General features: G+C 43.2%; 1 protein-coding gene across 1 annotated transcript in view; it reads right to left on the bottom strand.

The window, feature by feature from the left end:
* Positions 1 to 11,554: 11,554 nt before the first annotated feature.
* The window catches only part of Dipk2b (divergent protein kinase domain 2B), a 40,850-nt gene continuing 26,760 nt past the window's right edge, over positions 11,555 to 25,644 (bottom strand). Inside the window, exons 3-5 of the mRNA XM_026381749.2 lie at positions 20,225 to 20,398; positions 17,257 to 17,545; positions 11,555 to 16,054 (exon numbers count right to left, since the gene is read on the bottom strand). Coding sequence (XP_026237534.1) covers positions 15,714 to 16,054; positions 17,257 to 17,545; positions 20,225 to 20,398 — 804 coding nt within the window. The 3' untranslated portion in view covers positions 11,555 to 15,713. The remainder of the gene's footprint in view (positions 16,055 to 17,256; positions 17,546 to 20,224; positions 20,399 to 25,644) is intronic.

The raw sequence follows: 25,644 nt of genomic DNA, 5'->3' as shown, positions 1-25,644 counted from the left end.
TTCTGATTATCTTCTGTATTTCTGAAGTGTCTGTTGTGATATTGCCTTTTTCATCCTGTATGCTAGTAATTTGAGTTCTCTCTCCTCTTCGTTAGCATGGCTAAGGGTCTGTGGATCTTATTTATTTTTTCAAAGAACCAATTTTTAGTTTTTTCAAGTTTTTCAATTGTTTCTTTTGTTTCGATTTCATTAATTTCAGCTCTGATTTTAATTATTTCTTGCCTTCTACTTCTTTTGCTATTGTTTTGCTCTTCTTTTTCTAGGATTTTGAGATGAAGTATGAGATCATTTATTTGTTGGTTTTTTCTTTTTTTAAGGAATGAACTCCAAGCAATGAATTTTCCTCTTAGAACTGCTTTCAATGTGTCCCATAGATTCCTATATGTTGTGTCTATGTTTTCATTTATCTCTAAGAATTTTTAAATTTCCTCCTTGATGTCTTCTATAACCCATTGATCATTCAGTAACCTATTGTTCATTCTCCAAGTGATGCATGATTTTTCCTTCCTTCTTTTATCGTTGATTTTCAGTTTCATTGCATTATGATCAGATAAGATGCATGGTATTATCTCTACTCCTTTATATTGTCTAAGAATTGCCCTGTGACATAATATATGATCTATTTTTGAGAAGGATCCATGTGCTGCTGAGAAAAAAGTGTAACTGCTCGATGTTGGGTGGTATATTCTATATATGTCAATTAAGTCTAGGTTATTAATTGTGTTGTTGAGTTCTATAGTTTCCTTATTCAACTTTTGTTTGGAAGATCTGTCCAGTGGTGAGAGAGGTGTGTTGAAGTCTCCCATGATTATTGTATGGTGGTCTATTAGACTCTTGAACTTGAGAAGAGTTTGTTTGATGAACATAGCTGCACCATTGTTTGGGGCATATATATTTATGATTGTTATGTCTTGTTGGTGTATGGTTCCCTTGAGCAGTATGTAGTGTCCCTCTTTATCCCTTTTGATTAACTTTGGCTTGAAATCTATTTTATTTGATATGAGTATGGACACTCCTGCTTGTTTCCGCAGTCCATATGAGTGATATGATTTTTCCCAACCTTTCACCTTCAGTCTATGTATGTCTTTTCCTATCAAATGCATCTCCTGTAGGCAGCATATTGTTGGGTCATGTTTTGTGATCCATTCTACTAGCCTGTGTCTCTTAATTGGTGAGTTTAAGCCATTAACATTTAGGGTTATTATTGATATATGGTTTGTTCTTCCAGCCATATTTGTTTATTTATGTTACTAAACATGGTTTGTTTTCCTTTTTGATTATTTTTCCCCCCTTTACTGTCCTACCTCCCACTGTTGGTTTTCATTGTGATTTTCCGTTTCCTCTTCCTGTAATGTTTTGCCAAGGACTTTTTGGAGAGATGGTTTTCTAGCTGCAAATTCTTTTAACTTTTGTTTATCGTGGAAGGTTTTAATTTCATCTTCCATCCTGAAGCTTAATTTTGCTGGATACACAATTCTTGGTTGGAACCCATTTTCTGTTAGTGTTTGAAATATGTTATTCCAGGATCTTCTAGCTTTCAGAGTCTGTGTTGAGAGATCAGCTGTTATCCTGATTGGTTTACCCCTAAATGTAATCTGCTTCCTTCCTCTTGTAGCTTTTAAAAATTCTCTTCTTATTCTGTATGTTGGGCATCTTGATTATAATGTGTCTAGGTGTGGATCTCTTATGATTTTGCACATTCAGCATCCTGTAGGCTTCTAGGATTTGGGGTTCTGTCTCATTCTTCAAGTCTGGGAAGTTTTCTCGTATTATTTCATTGAATAGTTTGCCCATTCCTTTGGTTTGGACCTCTATACCTTCCTGTATCCCAATGACTCTTAAGTTTGGTCTCTTTATGTTATCCCATATTTCTTGGATGTTCTGCTCATGGTTTCTTAACAGTCTTGCTGAGCTGTCTATGTTCTTTTCAAGTTGAAATACTTTGTCTTCATTGTCTGATGTTCTATCTTCTAAGTGTTCTACTCTGCTGGTAGTATTCTCAATTGAGTTTTTAAGTTGGTTTATTGCTTCCTGCATTTCAAGGATTTCTGTTTGTTTGTTTTTTTATAACCTCCATCTCCCTGTATAGTTGATCTTTTGCTTCCTGGATTTGTTTATGTAATTCATTGTGGAAGTGATCTTTCATTGTCTGATTTTGCTGTCTAATGTCTTCCTTGAGACTCCAGATCATCTGAAGCATGAATATCCTGAATTCTTTATCTGACATTCCATCTGCTGCAGATATTACCTCTTCTAACGTTGAGTTGACCTGCATTGCTTGTGGTCCTTTCTTTCCTTGTCTCTTCATACTGTTCGCGTTTCTTTCTGCTTGGTGAAACTGTTGTGTTATTGAATTTTCCCCCTATATATTTGTATTGCTCTTGTATAGTTGCAAAGTCTCCCACGCAGGTGCGGGCGGCGGCTCTGCTCCTCCTCCAATTGGGGCAATGTGCCTACCACACCGGCAGGCCACTGGGCCTGTTCTGCTGGTCGGTAGCAGGTCTGCCTACTTTGCAGGCGCAGGCAGCTGCTCTGCCCCTCTGAAGGCCGCTGGGCCTGTTCTGCTGGTGGGTCGCAGGTCCGCCTACCTTGCAGGCGCCGGTGGCGGCTCTGCCCCTACGCGGGTCGCTGGGCCTGTTCTGTCTGTCGGTTGCAGGTCTGGCCTGTTCTGTTGGTGGTTGCAGTTCCGCCTACCTTGCAGGCGCCGGGGGGGGGGGCAGCTCTGCCCCTCCGCAGGCCGCTGGGCCTGTTCTGCTGATGGGTCACAGGTCCACCTACCTTGCAGGCGCGTGGGGCAGCTCTGCCACTCCGCGGGTTGCTAGGCCTGTTCTGCCGGTGGGTCACAGGTCCGCCTACCTTGCAGGCGTGTGGGGCGGCTCTGCCCCTCCGCGGGTTGCTGGGCCTATTCTGCCAGTGGGTCGCAGGTCTGCCTACCTTGCAGGCGTGGTTGGCAGCTCTGCCCCTCCGTGGGCCACTGGGCCTGTTCTGTCGGTGGTCACAGTTCTGCCTACCTTGCAGGCGCAGGGGGAGGCGGCGGCTCTGCCCCTCAGCAGGCCACTGGGCCTGTTCTGCAGGTAGGTTGCAGGTCCGCCTACCTTGCAGACGTGGTTGGCAGCTCTGCCCCTCTGTGGGCCACTGGGCCTGTTCTGTTGGTGGTCACAGTTCCACCTACCTTGCAGGCGCTGGGGGGAGGGGGCGGCTCTGCCCCTCAGCAGGCCTCTGGGCCTGTTCTGCTGGTGGGTTGCAGGTCTGCCTACCTTGCAGGCGCGTGGGGCGGCTCTGCCCCTCTGCGGGTTGCTGGGCCTGACCTGCCGGTGGGTTGCAGGTCGGCCTACCTTGCAGGTGCAGGGGCGGCTCTGCCCTTCCACAGGCTGCTGGGCCTGTTCTGCTGGTGGGTCGCAGGTCCGCCTACCTTGCAGGCGCGTGGGGCGGCTCTGCCCCTCAGAGGCCCGCTGGGCCTGTTCTGTCAGTGGTCACAGTTCCACCTACCTTGTAGGCTCTGGGGGAGGGGGCGGCTCTGTCCCTCACCAGGCCTCTGGGCCTGTTCTGCTGGTGGGTCGCAGGTCCGCCTACCTTGCAGGCGCGTGGGGCAGCTCTGCCCCTCCGCAGGTTGCTGGGCCTATTCTGTTGGTGGGTCACAGGTCTGCCTACCTTGCAGGCGTGGTTGGCAGCTCTGCCCCTCCGCAGGCTACTGGGCCTGTTCTGTTGGTGGTCACAGTTCCGCCTACCTTGCAGGCGCGGGGGTAGGGGGCGGCTCTGCCCCTCAGCAGGCCGCCGGGCCTGTTTTGCTGGTGGGTCGCAGGTCCACTTACCTTGCAGGCTCGGTTGGCGGCTCTGCCCCTCCGCGGGCCTCTGGGCCTGTTCTGTCAGTGGTCACAGTTCTGCCTACCTTGCAGGCGCGGGGGGAGGGAGCAGCTCTCCAATGCCCACTTTCCTTCCTCTGCATAACTTTTTGTTTTCTCTGAAGTGAATTGTGTTAATGCCTTTGCTTGGTTTTCTATGTATTTATATTTAATTCAAATCCAAATTATTCACCAGTTTTCTAAATCTTCTCCCAAAACATTCAGACACATCAGGTTTGTGTTTCATATTCTGAAGGAATAGCTTCTGAAACCTTCTGACTTGTCCTCCTGTAGACTGGGTGAGTCTATTGGTGCCACTTGGAACCACTTCTACCAGCATCTTGGGATTTCTTTCCCCTTTCTGTTGTTCCCTTAAGAAGAAGATATCCTCCAAGAACTTTCTACCACAGGGTGCTTGGAAAAACATTTGAGAACTTGAATATCTGAAGTTATTTTGCTTAGTTTGAATAGAAACAAAACTGACTGATTATTTGGATAATGAATTCAAGGTTGGAAGTAATTTCCCTTCAGAATTTGGAAGTCATCACCACCTCTGAAAAATTGTGAGCTTCTCCCCTTTATCCCTAGGATTCTGAACTTTCATCTATTTGCAACGAGTACTGCAAAAGTCCTAATTGAAACACGGATGGACTTTAATTCTTGGAATGTTAATCTTTGTGTTGATGATTGCCTCCTGTGTGCAAGCATATGTTTATTTGCATGTTTGTGTCTCTGTCTGGCTATGTGTCTTTGAACTGCATATGTCTTTGTGTGTGCTCCTATGTTACTATATGGTGCCTGCATTTATGTACCTTATCTGGGTCTCTGTGTGTCTGTCAACCTGTGTGTATGTACTCTTTGGAACTCTTATTTTTGGATATTGGACCTGCTGGACTAATTTTGTAATTCACTTTTTATTTCATAGTTTTTAATCTGACTTTTTGCTCTACTTCCTGGGAGTTTTCCCACTGGCCAAACATGGGAAAATTCAAAGCATCAAAATAAATATTAAATTATAACCCATTGAATAAGATAAGACTAACTCATACTTACACAAACATATTAATAAAACAGTAATTGGGGGAAAGAAAAAGTTCTTTTTTATAATAGGCTGGCAACTAATAAATGTAGAATGAACAACAGAATTAGAAAATCATCATTTAGCAACCATCAGAGTAAAAGTTGATTCAGGCAAGAACCATCAATTGAAGTTAAATTGAGTAGGTAGAAGCTTGATGAATAGAGAATATTTACGTTGTCTAAAAGTATTTCCTCTTCAATTTTGTCTTAACTTTTAAATTGGAGGTTTACTAATAGACCCTATCTTAACCAAATGAATATCACTAGTAAGGGAACAAACTGACCTCATATGTCTTCAGATAGTCTATAGTGAAGAAGGTACAGCATCACCTAAAGTGAAAAGCCTAAATCACATCATAAGGAAACATCAGACAAACCCAGATTGAAGAACATTCTACAGAATAACTGGCTGTTCCACTTTGAAGACATCAAAGTGATAAAATACACGCACATACACATATACATGCAAGGACTGAGAAACTATTCCAAATTGAAAAAGACCAGAGAGATACAACAGCTCAATGCAATATGTAGTCTTGGATTGGGTCCTGAGATGGGTAAAAAAAAGTTTCTTTGAAGGATATTTTTGGAGAAATTGACAAAATTTGAATAAGGGCTATAGTTAGACAATAGTGCTGTATCAATATTAGTCTCCTGATTTTGAGCATCATACTGTGGTTATGTAAGCCTTTATTTGTTTTTAGGATATAAATTCAAGTATTTAGAGGCACATCTGTAACTTTTCTAAAATGGCTCAGAAAAAAAGGGGGATGGAGAAGTGGGGAGAACAAGAGGCATTGGAGCAATAGAAGGAGGGAGGAGAAAATGATATAGCAAATGTGAGAAAAAAGGCAAACAAGTGGGAATACAGATGCAGGGCATATGGAAATTATTTGTACTTTTCTTTCAGCTTTTCTGAAGGCCTGAAATAATTTCAAAATAATGTAATGGGGAAAAATGAAAATAAAATGAGTAGGGAACTCAAACAGATGGATGAGTGCTCTGGAGAGCCAGTGGGGTTGGCCCAATGTGACCTTCACTCTGAACATGGCTGGGTTGGGGTGGCTGAGGAGCTTCTGATGTCAAGTCTTTTGGTCTTTTCCCATGGGGGTTCCCTCATCATTCTTCTGCCTGGAGGTGAAGGCCAGACTGCCAGTGCAGCAAAGGGTGGGGAGCTCACAACCACGGTGACCTTGATCCTTTGGTTTTCAGTATGACCTACCACCCTAGTCTCTGCATGCTGCCCCTAAAGAACCTTTAATGGATTTTTCAGGGAAGGGGCCTCTGATATTTGTCGGTCTTGGAGGGCCATTATTTGGCTGTACAGAGTGGGGGAGACCAGAGATCCGACTGCTTCTGAAAATAGTCCTTCAAACCTTATCCATGTTTTAGCCACCTTGTCCCGCCTCACTTCCTGAACAATCTAAGGCCTCCAATTCCTCAACCTTTTGAGGGAGTTTATGGTATAAATTGGGTTGGTTCTCAGCATTCTCTGCTGCCAGTTTAGGATTCAGTTCTTCTGGTCCTAAGTTATTTGCTTTCCAGCTTTCAAAACTGTGTTTCTATTTTTCTCCTCTCTCATTTCCCCCTCTCTTGTAGTTTATGCCTATTAAAAATTCCACTTACTCTTGTTCAGTGGGGGGTTACAAATGTTCAATCCATGATTTTTAACAACCAGTCTGTGCATAAATCTCTCTGCATTCTTGATTACTTCCTTTGGATACTGTCCCAGAAGTGGAATTACTGGGTAGAGTGTGCCATCCTTTCAGAGGCTCTTGATGAACTTTGCCAAATTGCTTTGCAATAGGATTATATTCTCACCAAGTTTCCATGACTTGTCTCTTTTCCTGAAATTTTTCCTGATTTGGGTAGGATCATTAAAAAGATAAAATATTAAAATATTTGCTATTTTGACAAGTGAAATATGAACTCACTTTTGGCACGATTCCCTTAAAGAGTGATTTTTCGCTAGGAAGCTTCAGGTATGAGCAGGAGGCAGAAAGATTAATTTGGCTCAATGGTGGCAGGTGGGGATAGCAAGGTAGGGAGGTGGGGAGTGGTGGGTTTCCACTGGTGCTCCATGCCCCCTCTGTAAGAGGCACCATGGTTTGTGTGAGGAAGGAGGAAATCACAGGTAAGTATGAGGAAACTCTGGGTCTCTGCTGCTTTCCTGTGTAGATAAGGGCAGCCCTGGTCCAAGCATGGGCACATTCACCTAAGCAAATTAAATAAAAGAAAGGGAGAGAAAACATGGGAATAATGGAAATGGTACTGTGATGCTTCTACTCAGTGAATAGGACCCTAAAGTGCACCTCAAATGGGAGACCTGGATCTTCCTTTGAACCCAACTTAGTTTCCTTGTGTTTTTAGTTGGGACTGTCTTGTCACATAGGCAATATTTTGGTGTTTTGAGATACTTATTTTGTTTTATACAATATATTCCCAATATGCAGGCCAACCCCTGCAAATTAGTGCTGAACTAATTTTTTAGTTTTTTCTTTGTTTTAAAACTTTTTATTTTGGAATAATTTTATACTTACCAAAAAGTTCCAAAATTGTATACAGATTTCCTCTATACCCTTCATCGAACTTCCTCTCATGTTAGCACTGTACATAACCATAACACAATTATTGACACTAAGGAATTAACATTGATAAAATGCTATTTGCTAATCTATAGACCTTACTTGAATTTTACCCACAGAGTTGCCCAACTGAGAAAGAGAACAGCACCTACAATATCTGGAAACTGGCATGGCATTATACGTTAGGACTTGCCCTCAGTGTTGCTCATAGCTGACCTGGCCCTCACAGCTCAGCCTTCATGTTCTCTTATAAACAATTTCTGAGATTGCCAGCATCAAACAAGGCCACTCTGTGACCAAGAAGGATCAAGATTAAATAAGAGCACTCATATCTGAACACAAACAAAAACATGAACATCAAACAAAAATGACCGAACGTTCCAAAATATGGGATGTTCTCTGTCTTGCGAATTGTAGCTTTAGCCATGCCTCATTCCTTCTGAACTACCTTTAAGATTTCTTGAGATATGCAATCATAAAATTATCCCCACTTCCTGAAAGCATCTAATTCAGAACATCAGAAGTGAACAGGAAAATAAATGTTTTTTTTAATCCCTTTCTTTCCTACATGAAAGGCAACATCCTGGAAATACCATTTTGTTCTTTGCTTCTTTCCTATTTAGCACTGTATCCTGTGAATAACTCCATATCAGTTCATAGAATGCTTCTTCATTCATTTGTACAGCTGCATCACACTCCACAGTGTACATGGACTAGTTCACTCAAACCTATATCCTATGTACAGAGATTTAGATTTTTCCAATTTTTTTAATTACAATGAATAACTTTGCATATCCATTGCAAATTATTTAATTATTCATTACTCAACTGCAGTGAACACCATTGCTGCAATGAATAACTTGGATGCACTGACTTTTGCCAGAGGGGCTGGTGCAGTATCCAAAGATGGACACATCTCCCTCTGTGATGCCACACTGGCCCTAGGGTCAAAGTCTAGGTTTGAGGCAATTCTCTGGTCACTCAAGTAGGTCAGGAGTGCTCTAGTCTCCTTGTCTGTCTCTCTAAAGAGCTCTAGTGGGTGGGGGGCATACACAGGTTGCCTAGGCCACCTTTGCTGGCTAGTTTCTCTGAGCTGCTTTCTTGGAGGGCCATTATGTCTGCAAATACAAGGGTTCTTGCCTAGGTGTTGGCCCTCCCACATGGCCTAAAACTAATCTTAATATGCTGAAGAGCTGCAGACAGATCAGTGAGTATCCTTGTGTACATGCAAGCTCATACATGCCAATATATGTGATGACAGGCTCAAAGTGGGGAAAAAACCATATCACCATGAACCAGCAGTGAGGCCAGAGCTTTCAATGGGCCAAGATGTGTTCCTCATTTCTCTTCCTACAGTAAGCATGGATAGACTTCTTCAGGCTCCCAATATTATCTGATGGAGGAGAATTCCCTTCTGAGCCTGGTGGAGGGCCAGGTTGGTATGTATAATGGCTACCCACCTGCCTTTGATGATTGATGTGGGAAGTGAAAAAATGCAGTCTGATTATTGAGCATCCTGAGGCATCCTGGGGGCTTCTGGGGGCTGGAGTAAAGGGTTGGGGCAGGGTTCAGGGTCCTTTTCTTTTCCTTCTGTGTTTGTGTTGGCTGCATAAGGAACCCTTCTGCTGGGAGACCCTTGGCTTTTGAGCTACATTTGCCTTCAAATATAGAGTCTTGAGAGACATCACACTATTTAAACAGGGCAATGTCCCTGGAGTAAATATTTTTCTCCTCATTTTATAGATGTAGAAAGTAAGGCTCAGAAAGGTTCAGTAACCTTCCAAAGGTTACACAGTAACTAGCATAGTCATGGGTTGATACCAGGTCTGTCTGATTCCAGAGCTCTAGATCTTTTTTTTTATTGGTTGTTCAAAACCTTACAAAGCTCTTGACATATCATATTTCAAACATTAGTTTCAAGTGAGTTATGAACTCCCATTTTTACCCCAAATACAGATTGCAGAATCACATTGGTTACACATTCACCTTTTTACATAAGACCATACTAGTAACTGTTGTATTCTGCTACCTTTCCTATCCTCTACTATCCCCCTCCCCCGCCCCATCTTCTCTTTCTATCCCATCTACTGTAATTCATTTCTCTCCTTGTTTTTCCTTCAAATTCCCCTCACAACCTCTTTTATGTAGTTTTTTATAACAATGAGGGTCTCTTTCCATTTCCATGCAATTCCCCTTTTCTCTCTCTTTCCCTCCCATCTCGTGTCTCTGTTTAATATCAATCTTTTCTTCCTGCTCTTCCTCCCTGCTCTATTCTTAGTTGCTCTCATTATATCAAAGAAGACATTTGGTATTTGTTTTTTAGGGATTGGCTGGCTTCACTAAGCATAATCTGCTCTAGTGCCATCCATTTCCCTGCAAATTCCATGATTTTGTCATTTTTTAGTGCTGTGTAATACTCCATGGTGTATAACTGCCACATTTTTAATCCATTCATCCATTGAAGGGCATCTGGGTTGGTTCCACAGTCTAGCTATTGTGAATTGTGCTGCTGTGAACATCGATGTGGCAGTATCCCTGTAGTACACTCTCTTAAGGTCTTCAGGGAATAGACCAAGAAGGGCAATAACTGGGTCAAATGGTGGTTCCATTCCCAGCTTTCCCAGGAATCTCCATACTGCTTTCCAAATTGGCTGAACCAATTTGCAGTCCCACCAACAATGTACAAGTGTACCCTTTTCCCCACATCCTCTCCAGCACTTGTTATTGTTTGACTTCATAGTGGCTGCCAATCTTACTGGAGTGAGATGGTATCTTAGGGTAGTTTTGATTTGCATTTCTCTGACTGCTAGAGATGGTGAGCATTTTTTCATGTATTTGTTGATTGATTGTATGTCCTCCTCTGAGAAGTATCTGTTCAGGTCCTTGGCCCATTTGTTGATTGGGGTATTTGTTATCTTATTGTTTAATTTTTTGAGTTCTTTGTATACTCTGGATATTAGGGCTCTATCTCAAGTGTAAGGAGTAAAAATTTGTTCCCAGGATGTAGGCTCCCTATTTACCTCTCTTATTGTTTCTCTTGCTGAGAAAAAACTTTTTAGTTTAAGTAAGTCCCATTTGTTGATTCTTGCTGTTAACTCTTGTGCTATGGGTGTCCTGTTAAGGAATTTGGAGCCTGATCCCACAATATGTAGATCGTAGCCAACTTTTTCTTCTATCATAAGCAGAGTCTCTGATTTGATATCAAGGTCCTTGATACATTTTGAGTTAACTTTTGTGCATGGCGAGAGAAAGGGATTCAGTTTCATTTTGTTGCATATGGATTTCCAGTTTTCCCAACACCACTTGTTGAAGATGCTATCCTTCCTCCATTGCATGCTTTTAGCCCCTTTATCAAATATAAGATAGTTGTAACTTTGTGGATTAGTCTCTGTGTCCTCTATTCTGTACCATTGGTCCACCTGCCTGTTTTGGTACCAGTACCATGCTGTTTTTGCTACTATTGCTCTGTAATATAGTTTGAAATCTGGTATTGCTATACCACCTGATTCACACTTCCTGCTCAGAATTGCTTTTGCTATTCTGGGTCTTTTATTTTTCCATATGAATTTCATGATTGCAGAGCTCTAGATCTTCCCCAAAAGAACACAAATCCAACAAAATATTTATTTTAATTCTAGAGGAAATGTTCAGGTTTGTGAAATTGCTTATAGGCAGAAGTCAGATGCTATAGGAGAGGACTGGGAAAGCAAGAGACCTAAAAATTGTCACTTTTAGCAAATCACTGAAACTAGTTTCCTCCTGTGGAAAGAAGGACTTGCCCCTGGGCCTGTGGTTAAACCTTCCTGATGGTGGCAGCCAGTAGAGTCTGTTCTCATAGGTCTTTGCCATGGCAGTTGTTACATATTTATACATCATCCCTAGTCCCACCCCTGCTCCCCTTGGGTGTAGAAATCAAATGAGCTCCCAGAAAATGCCAAGAGCATTCAATGCCAAGTGTAATCCTGCAAACTGTACAGTTGTAGAGGGTCTGAGTTTAACTTCATGCTCTATTGTCTCATTTTGCAATTCTTATTTTTGAATAGGAGACCTTGCATTTTCATTTTCCTCTGGGTCCAACAAATCATGTAAACTGTTCTGTAGGCTAAAAGGTATTGACTGATCTAACTCAGAAATATACACTAATGCCTCCAGTAAAATTCCAGGGGACTGAGAATACATGATGATATTTTTGTTCTGGCTGAAGTCACTTGAGTGTTGACTCACCTGTCTCCTAGCTGTTGAGGGGAAGGCACTGTTTCTGGGGAAGGGGCTCTGTCCTATATATAGCCAGTATGATGTATGAACACCACCAAGAAAATAGGGCAGAAGAACACATTCATTGTCCTCAGTAGGAACATTTTCCCAGCATCTGCTGTGTCTAGCCTTGTGTTGCTATGGGGAATATGAAGTGCCCCACATTACCACCATGCTCAGGAAGTTTCCAGGTGGATGGGAGGGTAAGACACAGATCTTTCTGGTATACTCTTGGGATTAGTCCCAAGTGGGACACAGAACTGTGGTCTAGGAGTTGAGATAAGTTTCAGAAAGTGACCTATCAGGGCTGGTATGTAAGAGAAAGATTTGGGTCAAGATAGCACCCACACAGGGTCTTCAGTGAACATCAGAACTTTGTAAGTTGGAGAAGGTCACCATCAACCCTGAGTATGAAGGCATCACATACTTCTCCAGAATTTCCTTATGCTTGACATTGAGTGTTCCTGGCTTGCTTTTGAATCAATTACACTAGATTGGAGTTGATGTGTGTCATAAGATGGGTTCTCTAGGAGCAGATACTAAGATGGATTTAGGGGTTTATGTTGGTTTCCTGTGGGTGCTATAACAAATTACTGCAAAATGGGTAGCTCAAAAAAATTTATTCTCTCACAATTCTAGAGGCCAGAAATCTGAAGTCAGTTCCACTGATCTGAAATCAAGATGTCAGCAGGACCTCACTCTCTCTGGAGACTCTGGAGGTGAATCTATTCCTTGCCTTTTCTAGCTTCTGGTGGCTGCCAGAGTTCCTTGGCTTGTGGTCACATTGCCCTAGACTTGGCCTCAATTTTCACATTGCCCCTCTTCTTCTGTCTCAAAATTCTCTTTGCCTTTCTCTTATAAAGTCACATGGGATGGTGTTTAGGGTCTAACTGGATAATCCTAGCTAATCCCCTCCATTCAAGATCCTTTACTTAATCATGTCTTTTCCATGTAGTCACCATCACAGGTTTTCAGGATTAGGAACATGGACATATTTTTCTGGGGCCGCCATTCAGCCCACTACAGGGTGCAAGATGTTTAAGAGGGACAAATATCTGTAAAAAGAATACAGGAGAAGCAGGATGGGCAGAGGGAAGATAGACTGTGATATAGGCCCAGTAGAGTCCTGACCAGCTCAGTGGGGAGTTCTGGAATGAGAATTGCCTGTCAGAGTTGTTACTCAGTGAACCAATATGGCTGGGCTATCACACCTCACACCTCACCAAACCCAGTCACTGGATATGACTATGCCCTAGGAAGGGTATAACTCTGAAGCTGCAGGGTAGCTGAGGCAGAGTCAAAAGGGGTCAGCAGCTAGGCAGACAGTTGTTCCTTAAAGTAGGGAGGGGATCCAGACAACTCTGCTTTGTTTCTGCCACAGGAAGGGAGTGGCAGAGATGGTCTGTAGATTGTATGGGGTGTGGGTGGGACACATCTCCTGAAGGCAATGCCTGAGTGGGGCCTGTGATTTTTAGGCCTGTTGACAAGAGCGACACATCTGCTCTGTCCCGAAAGCATATGAAAAAAGGGACTCTGTGACCTCCTGAACCTGCAAAAATTCACTTGTTGGAGAATCATTTCTAGGCCATTCCAAAGCATACATAGCTTCTGCCTAACATCTATCTGTCCTGCCTTCATTAGCTCTTGGCCTGTATTGCGGATGTGAGCACAGCTGTACAAATACAGAACTTGATTATAATTTGCACTAAAAACAATCTCTCAATAGCCCCCTGAGGGTGCTTGGGCGGTTTGGTTCTTTGCTCTCTCCTGGGACTCAGTCAAGTAGGCCACCAAGATCTCTTTCTCCTAATTCAGGGGGGATCTGAGTCTGTATTTCCTGCCTAACACTCAGCAGCTCCAGGGGTTATGTGATGGTTTTGAAGGAACATTCCTCAGAGTCTCAAGAGACTGGTCTGAAGGAAGGGTCTGGAGGTCTGTGCAGGTGGGCAGAATTGTGATAGAGGGGTTAGAGGAAGGTTTCTTCATCCCCCATGAAAGGGTCCATTTCTGTACTCCCTGGGGACCTCACTCAAAGTCACTCATCATATGGAACAATTTTGCAATGGAAAAACACCTGCAACTAGAGAGATGGGCTGAGTGTTGGAGGGTCTCTGTGATTACCCTTATTCTTCAGTGGAATTCTGGAAAGTCTAGAGGCTGTGACTCTTCTCTGGACTCTGGACAGGATAATGTCCAGGCTAGGAGGACACAGTGCATTCAGATCAGCAGGGAGAAGGGTGGCTGTGCAGGTGGGAAGGGTGGTCAGACTTCACCTTCCAGAACAAGCTGGAAGGCAGTTTCAGATTCTCAGGCAATTGAAGCTCGCTGTTCCACAAGCTTGGCCTGTCATCCTTACTATCATGGTTGCCATGTGGCTGTGTCTGGAGCAGTCAAAAGCAAACCCAAAGGGCAACATAGCACATGACAAAAAATAAGACTTAAATGTAAGTGAAAGGACTAGATTTGAATAGCACAGGGCGAGAGTCAGAAGCTGATGGGGAAGACAAGAGGAGCATGGGTTGGTAGCATGGGTTCTGGAACTATCCCAGAAAATCATTCTTCATCCCTGGGCCTCAGTTTCTCCATTTTCATAGTGAGTCATGTTAAGCCAAGTGTTCTGACCTTAAAGGTGCTGATTTAGAGGTAGAAAAGAGGAGGTAGACTGAAAGGTCCCTGGGGAAAGAGGGTTGGCAGGAGACTGGGAGAAGGTCTAGAAGAACCCCACTACTGTTGCATACATGGAAGTCCACATCTCATGTGGCTAAATGTTTGATTTAAAAGGTATAAAGCAGACTGACTATTAACTAAACTGTGTTCTAATGGCTGACTTTGAAAAAAAATGATTTTGTAATGGCCTGTGAAGCCAAGTTTGAATGAAAACTCTGACTCCTTAGAGTTGTACTCTGGAGCACATGGTATGGAAAGAGCCCACCCTGGTTCCCAGTTGTGGCTACATTAAAAATGTTCTAGAAAGTAGTAGCTACTTGGTACCCCAGCTACTGTGCTGTGAAGGTCCATCTTTGTGATTGGACTGAGGTTACACTTTCATAGCCTGCTTTTGCCAATGACTGAGTACAGCAGAGATAATAAGAGAGGTCCATCATGGGAGACATGGGATTTGTCTGGTGGCTGACTTTGTTTTTGCTCTCAGCTCTTTGCTTCCTCCTTTTTGCCTTTCCCACAGGCACTTTCCCTGAGAAAATTCTCACCCATAGAATCCTGTCCCGACACCCACTTCTTAGAGGAATGAAACTAACACACTGGCTCTGGCTGTCCCCTTCTCTTCTTAGATCTAGTTTCTCCCCACACCATGAGGTGCCTCCTATGTAGAAGTAGGGAGTTCCAGGTACCTGAAGTGTGGTTCAGGAGCAGACAATGGTGGGTATGTCTCCTTGGCCTGCAGTCTGCTCCCCCACAGTGGTGTGAGAAGCATGGCAGGAAGAACAGGGAACAGGAAGTTGGTCTCTGTCTGAATCTAAAATCCCAGTAGTCCAGAGACTCACCTTCACCCTACCTTCCCTCTACACCAGCCTTGTGACCTGCATGGCTCTTTCTCAGCCTACCTGTGTGTGCTTCTGGAACATGCTTTGTCACCACCTGGACTGGGGGTAGTGAGCATGTGTCCCAGATCTCTTACATCTCTGTCTTCTTTCACCTTTATGAAACTCTAGTGGAGAAGAGAAGAAACCAAGGCTCAAACACATTGAGTGAGTGTCCATACCAAGGTTCGCTGATGCCCATCCCTGGGCTCTGCCATGACATCTCAGTTCTGCCATGACATTGCCAGGAGGGGCAATCACATGATTTTTCACAACTGTCCTCCTTAGTTTGAGTGTTCTTTAGCCCCTGGGAAGTGAATATGCATTTCTATTAATGTTTGACATAGAGATGCTTTGTTTGACCTGGCAGCCAAGTGTGTCATCCCCTCTAGATCAGCCTGGGATCCAGCTCCTCAGAACTTATCATTGTACTTGCAGTCTGGGTAGCGGTAGGCAAATCTGGGGTCACAGGTTCTCAGGGGCTTCAAGATGTCCTTCAGCCGGGTGGCAGCCCCAAGGACTTCTGGATCTGGGCTGGCCTCCTCGCCACACTGAGCAAGAGCAGTGTCTATCTCCTCTTGTACTGGGGAGGGGAACCTCCCCTGGAGAAGTCGAGGCAGCAATTGCTGACAGACCAGCACAAGGCTCTGCTTCTCAGGAACCATATTGCAGGAGGGCAGCTGGGCCTGGCAGCCAGAAACCAGGCAGCTAAAAATGTCTTGATCTTCTCCTGTCCTGGTGACTACTTGGCTACCTAGAAAAGAGAAGGAGAAGATCACACACTCTACAACCTGTTCTCGTTGATGGAGGACACCACTAATTATAATTTCTGGGTGAAGTGGTTTACTCTCCCAGCATTTCCCTGTCACCAGGAATTTAAAGCTCAGGGACACAATGGCCTCTTCTGAAAACAACATGGGAGGAACTCTCTCAGTTACAATAGGTTGAGACCTGAACATGGAAAACCCATTTATCCCTACCAGAAGTTGGGATAGGCTCTATTTCTGGTAGGGATAAGGGGTCACATCCATATTGTTATTTTTCCATTACTACTGAACTAGGGAACTCAAGAAATTATTAGGACTGCTTTCACTTGCCTTTTTAAGATATAAAGTTAGGATAAAAACCAGGTAATCCAAAATATGCATTCAACAGGTTGTAATGGGATGGATACCAGTCCAGTGATTTATGTATCTTGAATATTCTAGAATCAGCCTTGTTTTGATTTTTACTAATAAAGGCACATCAGAAAATGAGTAAGTGCTGTTTAAATTTTTCTATCTTTGTAGACTTCCTCATATAAACAAAATCAGAAGTGGGAAAAGAAAATTTTTGTTCTATTATTGGATTCAAAAAATGTGCTCACCATGGGAAATTGGGATGTTTAAAGGGCTCTAGACTGCTGGATGAGCCTTTGCACATAGTGAAGAACATGAGTCACTCATACACCTCATTCAGTTCCATGCTTTTTAATTTGAAAACTTTATAAAAAGCAGATGTGCCAATATAGATTGCCAAATGCGCCAGTGAACCAGCCAGATATTTAAGTTTTAGATAAAGGCTAAAAGCATCTGCTAAAAAAAGGCTTTGCGAGGAAGATGGGCCCTGGAAGTCTATGTGTGAGGAGGGCCAGGGCAGGTTGCTGGGCTTCATAAACCCAACTGGACAATAGCACTGCCCTGGAAGGGTGCAGTTGGGGCTGAGCTACTGTGGACAATGCCCCTTGTGGACAAGGTCAAATTCATTTCCGCTTTGGAGTTGGAGCTAGGGGCAAAATCTGAACGGGGTTAAGGGACATTTTACACAACATCTAATATGCCCCAAACTTGGCTTGCTCTCACTGTGACACATGGACACTGGAAAGGCCCAATTGTGTGACCCCAGGTCACCCCTCCTTAGCTTCTGTCACCCTGACATCCCCCTTGACAGCTGCTCAGCCAGGCCCATGCTGGGTACCTTCCTGCTTGTCGATGACTCCCAGTGCTCTGGCATCCCGGATGAACAGATGCCCGTTGTTAAAGATGCCAAACATGCCTGCATCAACATGGGTGAAGTAGAAGAAATAGTTCAAATCATTGCTTCTCAGGGACTCCAGGACACCAAGGAGCTGATAGGCGAGGTCAGCTGCCTGGTCTGGGGGTGCACCATAGAATTCCTGCAGTGGCCTGGTGCTGGTGCTGACAAGGAATCTGCCACAGGAGCCCAGGTACTTGGGCAGCGGCCATCCCTCCGCCCCAGGGAAGATCTGCCAAGCCGGAAGGAACAGACATTAGAGAATGAGAGAAAAATCTCATGCAGACAGCTCTCTCTCTACCTCTCACTGAGAGAACACAGAAAAATCAGCCTCACAAGGCATCCCTGGTCTCAAAATACACCAGCAAAGTGTTTCTTCATCATTTCTATACTTCTTGGAACATGGCAATACCCCTACACTCCCCCCACCCCACCGGCCACCCCTTTTACATTCTGTCATTGAAGGGAAGACTTTAGAAGGAGGCTCTTCTCATTTCTGTGCAGTGGATTGTATTTTAACTGTTTCTTCCTAGCAGGGTATGAGAATGCTAATAGACCTGCAAAATTTTTTGATGGTATCCAGGATTCAGAGAAATATATCTAACAGTTGTATTGTTGGAAAAATACGAGTAGGACTTGAGATTTCACAAGGACTTGAGATATCACTACTTACGAAGAGACTGTGGGAAAACAATGAAGGGTCAACTTAAAGCTGATTCAAAGAAAAATATTTTTAAAAATAACAGTGCAAGCTGGGTGTGACAACAGTTTAGAACCTGTCATCCCAGCTACTTGGGAGGCTGAGGCAGGAGGATCACGTGAGCTTAAGAGTTTGAGGCCAGCCTGGCAAGAGTGAGATACCTAAAAAATAAATAAAAATAACAGTGCAGGACAAAAATCATGATTGTAGCCCTTGGGAAATTCAGATTTGGGGAACCCCTGCACTGACCTTAACTTTCTTTCCAGACAGCCCTGGGTGAATCTGCCTAGCTGAAGTAACTACATACTCACAGATGCTTCTCAACTAACTGGACCCTTCTAGATATCCTAACACTGGCCTAAGGAAGCATAGCACAGCCTGACTCCTGTTAAGAACTCCCAACTTGCACATTTGTGAGGTGAAAAAGAGGGGAGGGAGTCCTAGCTGGGTTTTTTCTTGACAGTTTATTAAAGCAGCTATATCCAGAAGGGTGTTTCTTTAAACTATGGAATAAATAACAACAACAACAACAAAACCCTTTTCCTTCTTTAAAAAAAAAATTGGGCTGGGGGTGCAGCTCAGTTGGTAGAGTGCTTGCCTAGCATGCACAAGGCCCTGGGTTTGATCCCCAGCTCTAAACAAAACAAAACAAAACAAAAAACCCAAACAACAGTCATCCCCAATGTCATAATTTTCTGTCCCTTTTGCTCATTTTATTTCATGTTATGAAAATCCCATGCCCATTTACTCTTTGAGTTTCACCTGACTGGAGGGGACCTTTCTCACTATGTGCTTTTTTTTAAGATTTTTTTTTTTTTTTAGTGGTGCTGAGAATCAAACCCAGTGCCTCACACATGCCTGGCAAGTGTTCTACTGCTGAGCCACAACCCTAGCCTTCACTATGTGCTTTTGTAGGAGGTCCTGGGCCTACTGTCATTGTTTAAAAGTGCAGCCACAAATGCATTATTAGTTCCATGCTCTGCTCTTTCTTGGAGGAGCTCAGGGTTGAGTGGAAAGTCCTAGCCCCCATGGTCTTAGCCAGGCCTCTCAGAAGCCAAACCCAGGTATAGACAGGGTCTACTGCTGTCACCAACCAAGGTTAGAACAATGGGATAAAAGAGTGCAGGACAACCAGCAATTCCTTCTCTGCCCCTAATATTTTAAATGCCAATGTTACCAGGCAGGTTTTAGCAGAAAAGGCATGGCCTCTGACATCAGAGAGTTCTGGGTTTGGATTCCATTGATGACACTGTCTAAGTGACTTTGCCAAATCACTTCATATCTCTGGGACTCACTTAACCTCATCTAGAAAAGGAGACAATAATGAAATTCTTGGAAGGTTGTTGTGAGCATCAACTGACATAATTATTTCAAACATTCAACATGATGCCTGGCAAAGTTGGGCTGGGGGTGCAGCTCAGTGATAGAGTAGTGATCAGTAAAGCAGGTGCTCAATAAAGGAGAGTCATTATTAGGTATTCAGATATCCATCATTCCTTTGGCCAATATTTATGAACTGTCTTTGCTGTAGTGCCTTTCTCCTCTTCCTTTATTTTCTCCCCCTCCTCTTCCTTCCTGTCTTCTCTGTCTTTTATTCTTCTTCCTTCTTCTCCTACTCCTCCTCCTTCCTAGTTTCCTCTCTGTTCATTATACAACTTCCATATCCTGACTTTTGGGGTCAGGGAGATTGGGCTCCACATGTTCTGTGGGTGTTTGTTTATAGTTAAGTGTCTGTCTCTGCCATTAGATTAGAAGTTCCCAAAGGCAAGAGCCACCATACCTGTCTCTTTAACCAGTGTATCCCCAGGCCCTAATGCATCCTTATTTATTTGAGTATCCTCCTAATTGATGGACAGTTAGTTTACTTTCATTTATTTCTCCTTTTTAAGCTTAGCTGCAGGGGTAAGCCACACTTTGGCTATTTCCCGACCCTCTGTGTTTGCTCAAATTTTACTGATATTTGAGGCACAGGTCAAAGTTGCTCTCTTTCACAAAACCCTTCATGGCTGCCTCAAGCAGAAAAGATGCCTACAATCACCTCCTTCTCACAATGCCAGCGTTGCACTCCCAAACCTCTTTCCTCTAAAGCAGCTGCAGCACTTTTATACTGCAGAAGCCAAACAGTAATTACCAAATGTCACAAAAGGACTAACATAGGCTGGTGGCCCCAGAGCAGGCTATAAAGGGTGTTGAACATTCAACCTAGCATACCTGTAGGAGGATGGGGTGAGCATTGACAGAAAGCGTGTAGAGCAGACGCAGCTTGTCACGGTCGGTAAAGTGGTCCATGAAGATGCTGCCAGCATCAGCTACCTCAGCATAGCGCCGGACCACACGGTCTAGGAGTCTCTGTGAAGGGCAGCGCAGAAAGGGGCTGGGTAGTCCCTGCAGGTATGTGGGAGAGAGAAGTGAAAGGATTCTGAATGCTTCTAGGGCACAGGCAGGTTCTGCTGGTCCAGGAGACCTTGGGGTTGATGGGCTGGGCTGCTGGTGGGGTAGAGATCCCTAGGACATAGGAGAGGGTGCTGAGCAGAAGGAGGACAGGGTAACCTCTGGGATGGGGGTTAAGGTACAGGAGAAAGAGTACTCCTGGGGGAGCTGGTGGGAGAGGGATGAGCAGGCTACACAGGATTGTGGAGGCTTGGAGGCCAGGAGTAAAAGATGGCATATATAGAGGCCAGAATGTGACAGAAAAAGTCCAGACTTTGGAGTTGACCACTTGTTGTTGCAGCATATTGTACAAAGGTTTCTCACTGCCAGTAGTCCTGTATGTTGGTGAGTCTGTAGGGTAGTATTGGAACTGTGTGTAGAGGGCTGGTGCAGAAGCTTCTTATTATGGTTTGGATCTGAAAATGCCCTCCAAAGAGATCAATACAGGAAAGTTCAGAATGTTCAGATTAGATTATGAGAAACTGTAACCTCATCAGTGGCTTAATCCATTTGATGGATTAATAATTTGAATGGACTATTGGGTGGTAACTGTAGGCATGTGGGGTGGGGCATGGCTATAGGAAGAAGATCACTGGGCGTGTGGCAGAGTGACCTGGACTATATCTGTCCATGGCCCCTTTCTCTCTCTCTCTCTCTCTCTCTCTCTCTCTCTCTCTCTCTCTTCCTCCCTCCCTCCCTCCCTCCCTCCCTCCCTCCTGGATGCTACAAGCTGAGCAGTGTTCCTCTGCCATGATTTTCTGCCTCATCTTGGGCCCACAATGGATCTGGCCTTCTATGGACTGAACCTCCAAAAATGTGAACTCAAGTAAATTTTTTCTTCTCTAAGTTATCCTTGTCAGGTATTTTGGTCACAGGGATGCGTAGAAGAATAGCACAACTCTGTAGGGATTGCCATTTGAAAACATGGTTGGCATGACACAGTTGGGAGAAGAATGTTAATACTTTCTGGAAGTTCTCAGTATTAGGCCCTGTGCTAGGCCTCTTCACAGGTGTTATCTCAGTAAACACAAGAACTCAAGAGCCTTTTGTGCTCTCTTGCCCTGGTGACTCTCCTGGAAGTTTACAGTGGTTGATTGGAAAAAGGCTTCAAAAAAGGTGTTGAAAACATTGTGACATTAATTTTCATAATGCATACTGACAAATGCAAATGGTAGACTGCATTATCAAGTGATCTAGTAGAACACTCCCATTTTCCAGATGAGAATAAAGACCAGGAAAGGGACGTGGCTCAGTAAAGATTATGCTGCTTATTGGTGCCCAGGCTTCCTTTCATACCCAAACCCTGGTAGGCAGAGAGAGGGAAAAAAAATCAGTGATTTTGGAATGGGCAGTATATCCCAAAGCTAACCGATGGTTGAAGCCTTCAGAGTATATAAAAACAAAGATTGTGGGGCTGGGGAAGTGGCTCAGTGGTAGAGCATTTGTCTAGCAAATTTGAGGCCCTGGATTCAATCTGCAGCACGATATAAAACAATAAATAAATAAAATAAAGATAAAAATACACATCACTAGGCCCTTGTGTAAAAATTTTGGATAAATAGGTCTGGCAGGGGTGTAGGACTCTATATTTTGACAGGTGTCCTGGGTTTTGCTATTAGGCACATCTGAGGAACACAAACAGAGATAAAGAATTAAATGTGATTCAGCCTGCCTGTCTTAGGAACCTTGGAAGAAGTCTTTGGGCAGACCTCTCCCATTACCTTGGATGCAAATACAAATGGTTGTGCAATCTTGATAGTAGAGTAAGGATACTTGGTGATAGCTTCCTCATCATTCCTCAAACAGCTGTCATCTTTCCCTGGAAGGGTTTGGCTAACAAAACTCAACGAGTTATCTTTTAAAAGGGGATATGCACACTATAATAATGTTGATCTAGAAACCTAGGTAACCTTCAAAATCTAGGAACAGCTGGCATGGTAGGGCACACATGTACTCCCAGCTACTTGGGAGGCTGTGGCAGGAAGATCACTTGAGGCCAGGAGTTCCAAGGACAGCCTGGGAAACACAGTGAGATACCATTTAAAATAATAAAATAAAATAAAATAAAATCTCAGGGCAGGGAGGGGAAGGGAGGGGACATGGGGGTAGGAAAGATGGTGGAATGAGATGGACATTGTTACCCTAAGTACATGTATGAAGACACAAATGCTGTGACTCTACTTTGTGGACAACCAGGGATATGAAAAATTGTGCTCTATATGTGTAATATGAATTATAATGCATCCTTCTATAATATATAACAAATTAGAATAATAATTTTAAAATTTTTAAAAAATAAGACAAAATCTCTCAGGAGGGAATCATAGATGCTTAGAGGAGAGATGGAATTACTGACACTCAAATCACACCAAGGAGCCAACTCTGCCTTCTCAGAAGGTTTGAAGCTCTATTCCAGACAGCAGTGATGCCTTCAAGAAGAATCAGTGCCAGGTTGCCTCTGGACAGGCATTGACCACCCAAGGCTTATCTATATATTGAATCCATTTAACCATTATCCCAATACTGCATCTCAGGGTGACAAGAACAAAAGAGAGCTGGAATCCTATATGACTCCCTTTCAGACTTCATATGTTGGGAAGGGATGGGGAAAGATATTAGGATTGTCCTTTTGGTGATTTTGACTAGGAAAAGATGTGAGAAGTTACACTAATGAATAGTTCACTTTAACATGTGGAAGGACAGAAGTTGTTAGAATTCTCTACTAATGCCTATCTTGCTATCTCTTTGAGACTTGAACACAGACTCAGTTTTTAAGCCTTATGTGTACAGAAAGCTTGGCATGGTGAGAGGCATGTGCTCTGCACTCAATATATGGCACATATCATTGTCACCATCATGGTCATCAGCATGAGCACCATCAGTGCCATGTTATAGATGAATCATCCATAACCAGTTATGCCACTCTCCATGCCCTTCTAGCTGAAGCTCCCCTCCCATAACCACCTGCTTGGGTGAGGTCATTTTTGATGAATAGGAAGTATCTGATATGAAAGGCTCTACCTAATGGTCTATTGGTAAAGAGTTAAGTCAATTATTTTGACTCCTTTTTGGAATTTAGATTTGAGATCCATCCGGGAAAAGATAGAGATATGGAAAGAAGTAGAGATGCCATGAGCCAGGTGACTGTGGTCCATGAAAGAGGGGCTGAAGCAACAGATACTTGGTTGCTGATGCCAAAGCTCAGGAAGCTGGCATGCCTGGAAGCTTCTGTGCCAGGTTTTGGGCTAGGGATGGTGCTAGGGTTTGGATGTATCCCTCAAAAGTTTGTAGTTAAAAACTTAACCCTCAAATTCATTTGGAGGTGGGCCTTTGGAAGGGATTAGGATTTGATTATGTCATAAGATTGGGACCCTATGATGGCATTATTCTTATAAAGAGGAAGAGAGACCTGATCTATCTATCACACTTGCTCTGTCTCACCACGTGATGTCTCCCACCATGTCATGTTGAGGCATGGAGGCCCTCACCATATGCTAGTACCATGCTCTTGGATTTCCCAACTTCCATAACTGTGAACTAAATACATCTCCATTCTTTATAAATTGGTCTATGATATTCAGGCATAACAACAGAAAACAGGCGAGGATAGATGGTATTATCACAGATTCCTTTTCCAGATAGTAGGCTCTCTGAATCTTTGCTTCTTGTTTCTCAAGAAGCCACCAGCCCAGAGAAATGTGATTTTATCAAGTCATGGAGAAGGGCAGTAGGTTAGGATTACAAGTCCTGAACCAACTGAAATTCAACTTCTGTCTCTGTAAAAGGGGAATGATGGTGCTTTCCCCACCCCTACTTCACAAGAATAGTAAGGAAGATAATGTGTGTAATATGTGTGTGAACCTTCTTTTAAAGCATTCAATATTCTGGGCCTCTGTATAGTCACATTATGCTCAAGCTCATTTCCCAAATTAATCATTTGAACTTGGTTGCTTTCAAAATCAGATATTCAAAAAAGAGAGATTCATCACCATTGAACATATTTGAATATTTGCTCCTTTGGAAATAAATGTGTGGAAGGAAAGAATAAAACTGCTATTAGGAAATCAAAAATTAGAAGGATAGTTTTGCCTTCTAAGATAGGAAGTCAGCTCTTCTCTGTAGGAAGGTCACCTTCACTGGCTAGATTTGGAAAGCCAAGGGAAATCTCAAACAAAGTTTTACTTTGAGTGAGCTGAACTGTTCTCAAGCTCTCCTAGTAACCAGGGAGAAGAAGAGAAAGTTCTAGTGCTAATAAAACTACTTTCTGATTACATGCCTGAACACTTTTTTGCATGATTTAGTTGTTAAATATGCTGTGAGACAGAGCTGAGGTTAATCATGTATCATAATTAATCATTGTGCCATAATTAAAACAATGACAGTTCAATAACTGTCTCAGTTGTTATGGATAATTAAACCAAAGGTTACTGAACATTTCTACAAGCTGTGTTGTATTCAAAATTGTAAAACTACCATTTTGTGTGATATTAAGGGGAAAATCTTATAGTTCTTTTTCCTATTCCAATAGAAGATATTTTTCCTTTTATGAAAGTACTTTTTGATTATTTTTTCCTCTGAAACTCAGACACAACTCGAGGTGTTTTGGTGTGTTAAATTCCATTCTACAAGTGTCTGCCACCACAGTGATTATTTTGGAGAAACCATGTGGATGATTTCGATAGTTTAGACATCCAAAAATGTCTTTGCAACTCTCAGTCATGTTATTTTGCAAGCAGAGCTCACTTATTAAGCCCACTGTTTCAGGTACTCAAGGAGGGAGGGGAAGCTGTAAAGTAGACAGTTCCTAAATCATTTCGATTTTGCTTGGAAGTCTTTAAGATCTGGCAAGTTTATGATAGGTCCTCGCCAAGGAAGTTTTTCAGTGCTACCATTTACCTGGGTTGATCAATTTGGGTTCCCTGATACTCAGGTATTCAGTCAACAATGGAAAGTCAAGTGCAAAGAAAGAGTAGAAGCAGAGAGAGAGGGGGAATGAGCCAGGAGTGAATGTAGAATTTGGAATTTGCCTCAGATCATGTCAGAGTGCATAGCATACTCAGGAGTGTTGAATACATGTCAAAACCACTTAACCTTAAAAACTAAACGTCTCTTGTGGGGTGAGAGATATGGAAAGTTTCCCTTGCACTGGAAGTTTCATTTCTCACAGAGTTCATTTCTGTGTATGAAAGATTCTCTAAATT

This window comes from Urocitellus parryii, chromosome X, assembly GCF_045843805.1.
Source record: "Urocitellus parryii isolate mUroPar1 chromosome X, mUroPar1.hap1, whole genome shotgun sequence".
Lineage (NCBI taxonomy): Eukaryota > Metazoa > Chordata > Mammalia > Rodentia > Sciuridae > Urocitellus > Urocitellus parryii.
Note: the sequence above shows the minus strand (reverse complement) of the source record. Positions and strands in the feature narration are given on the sequence as shown.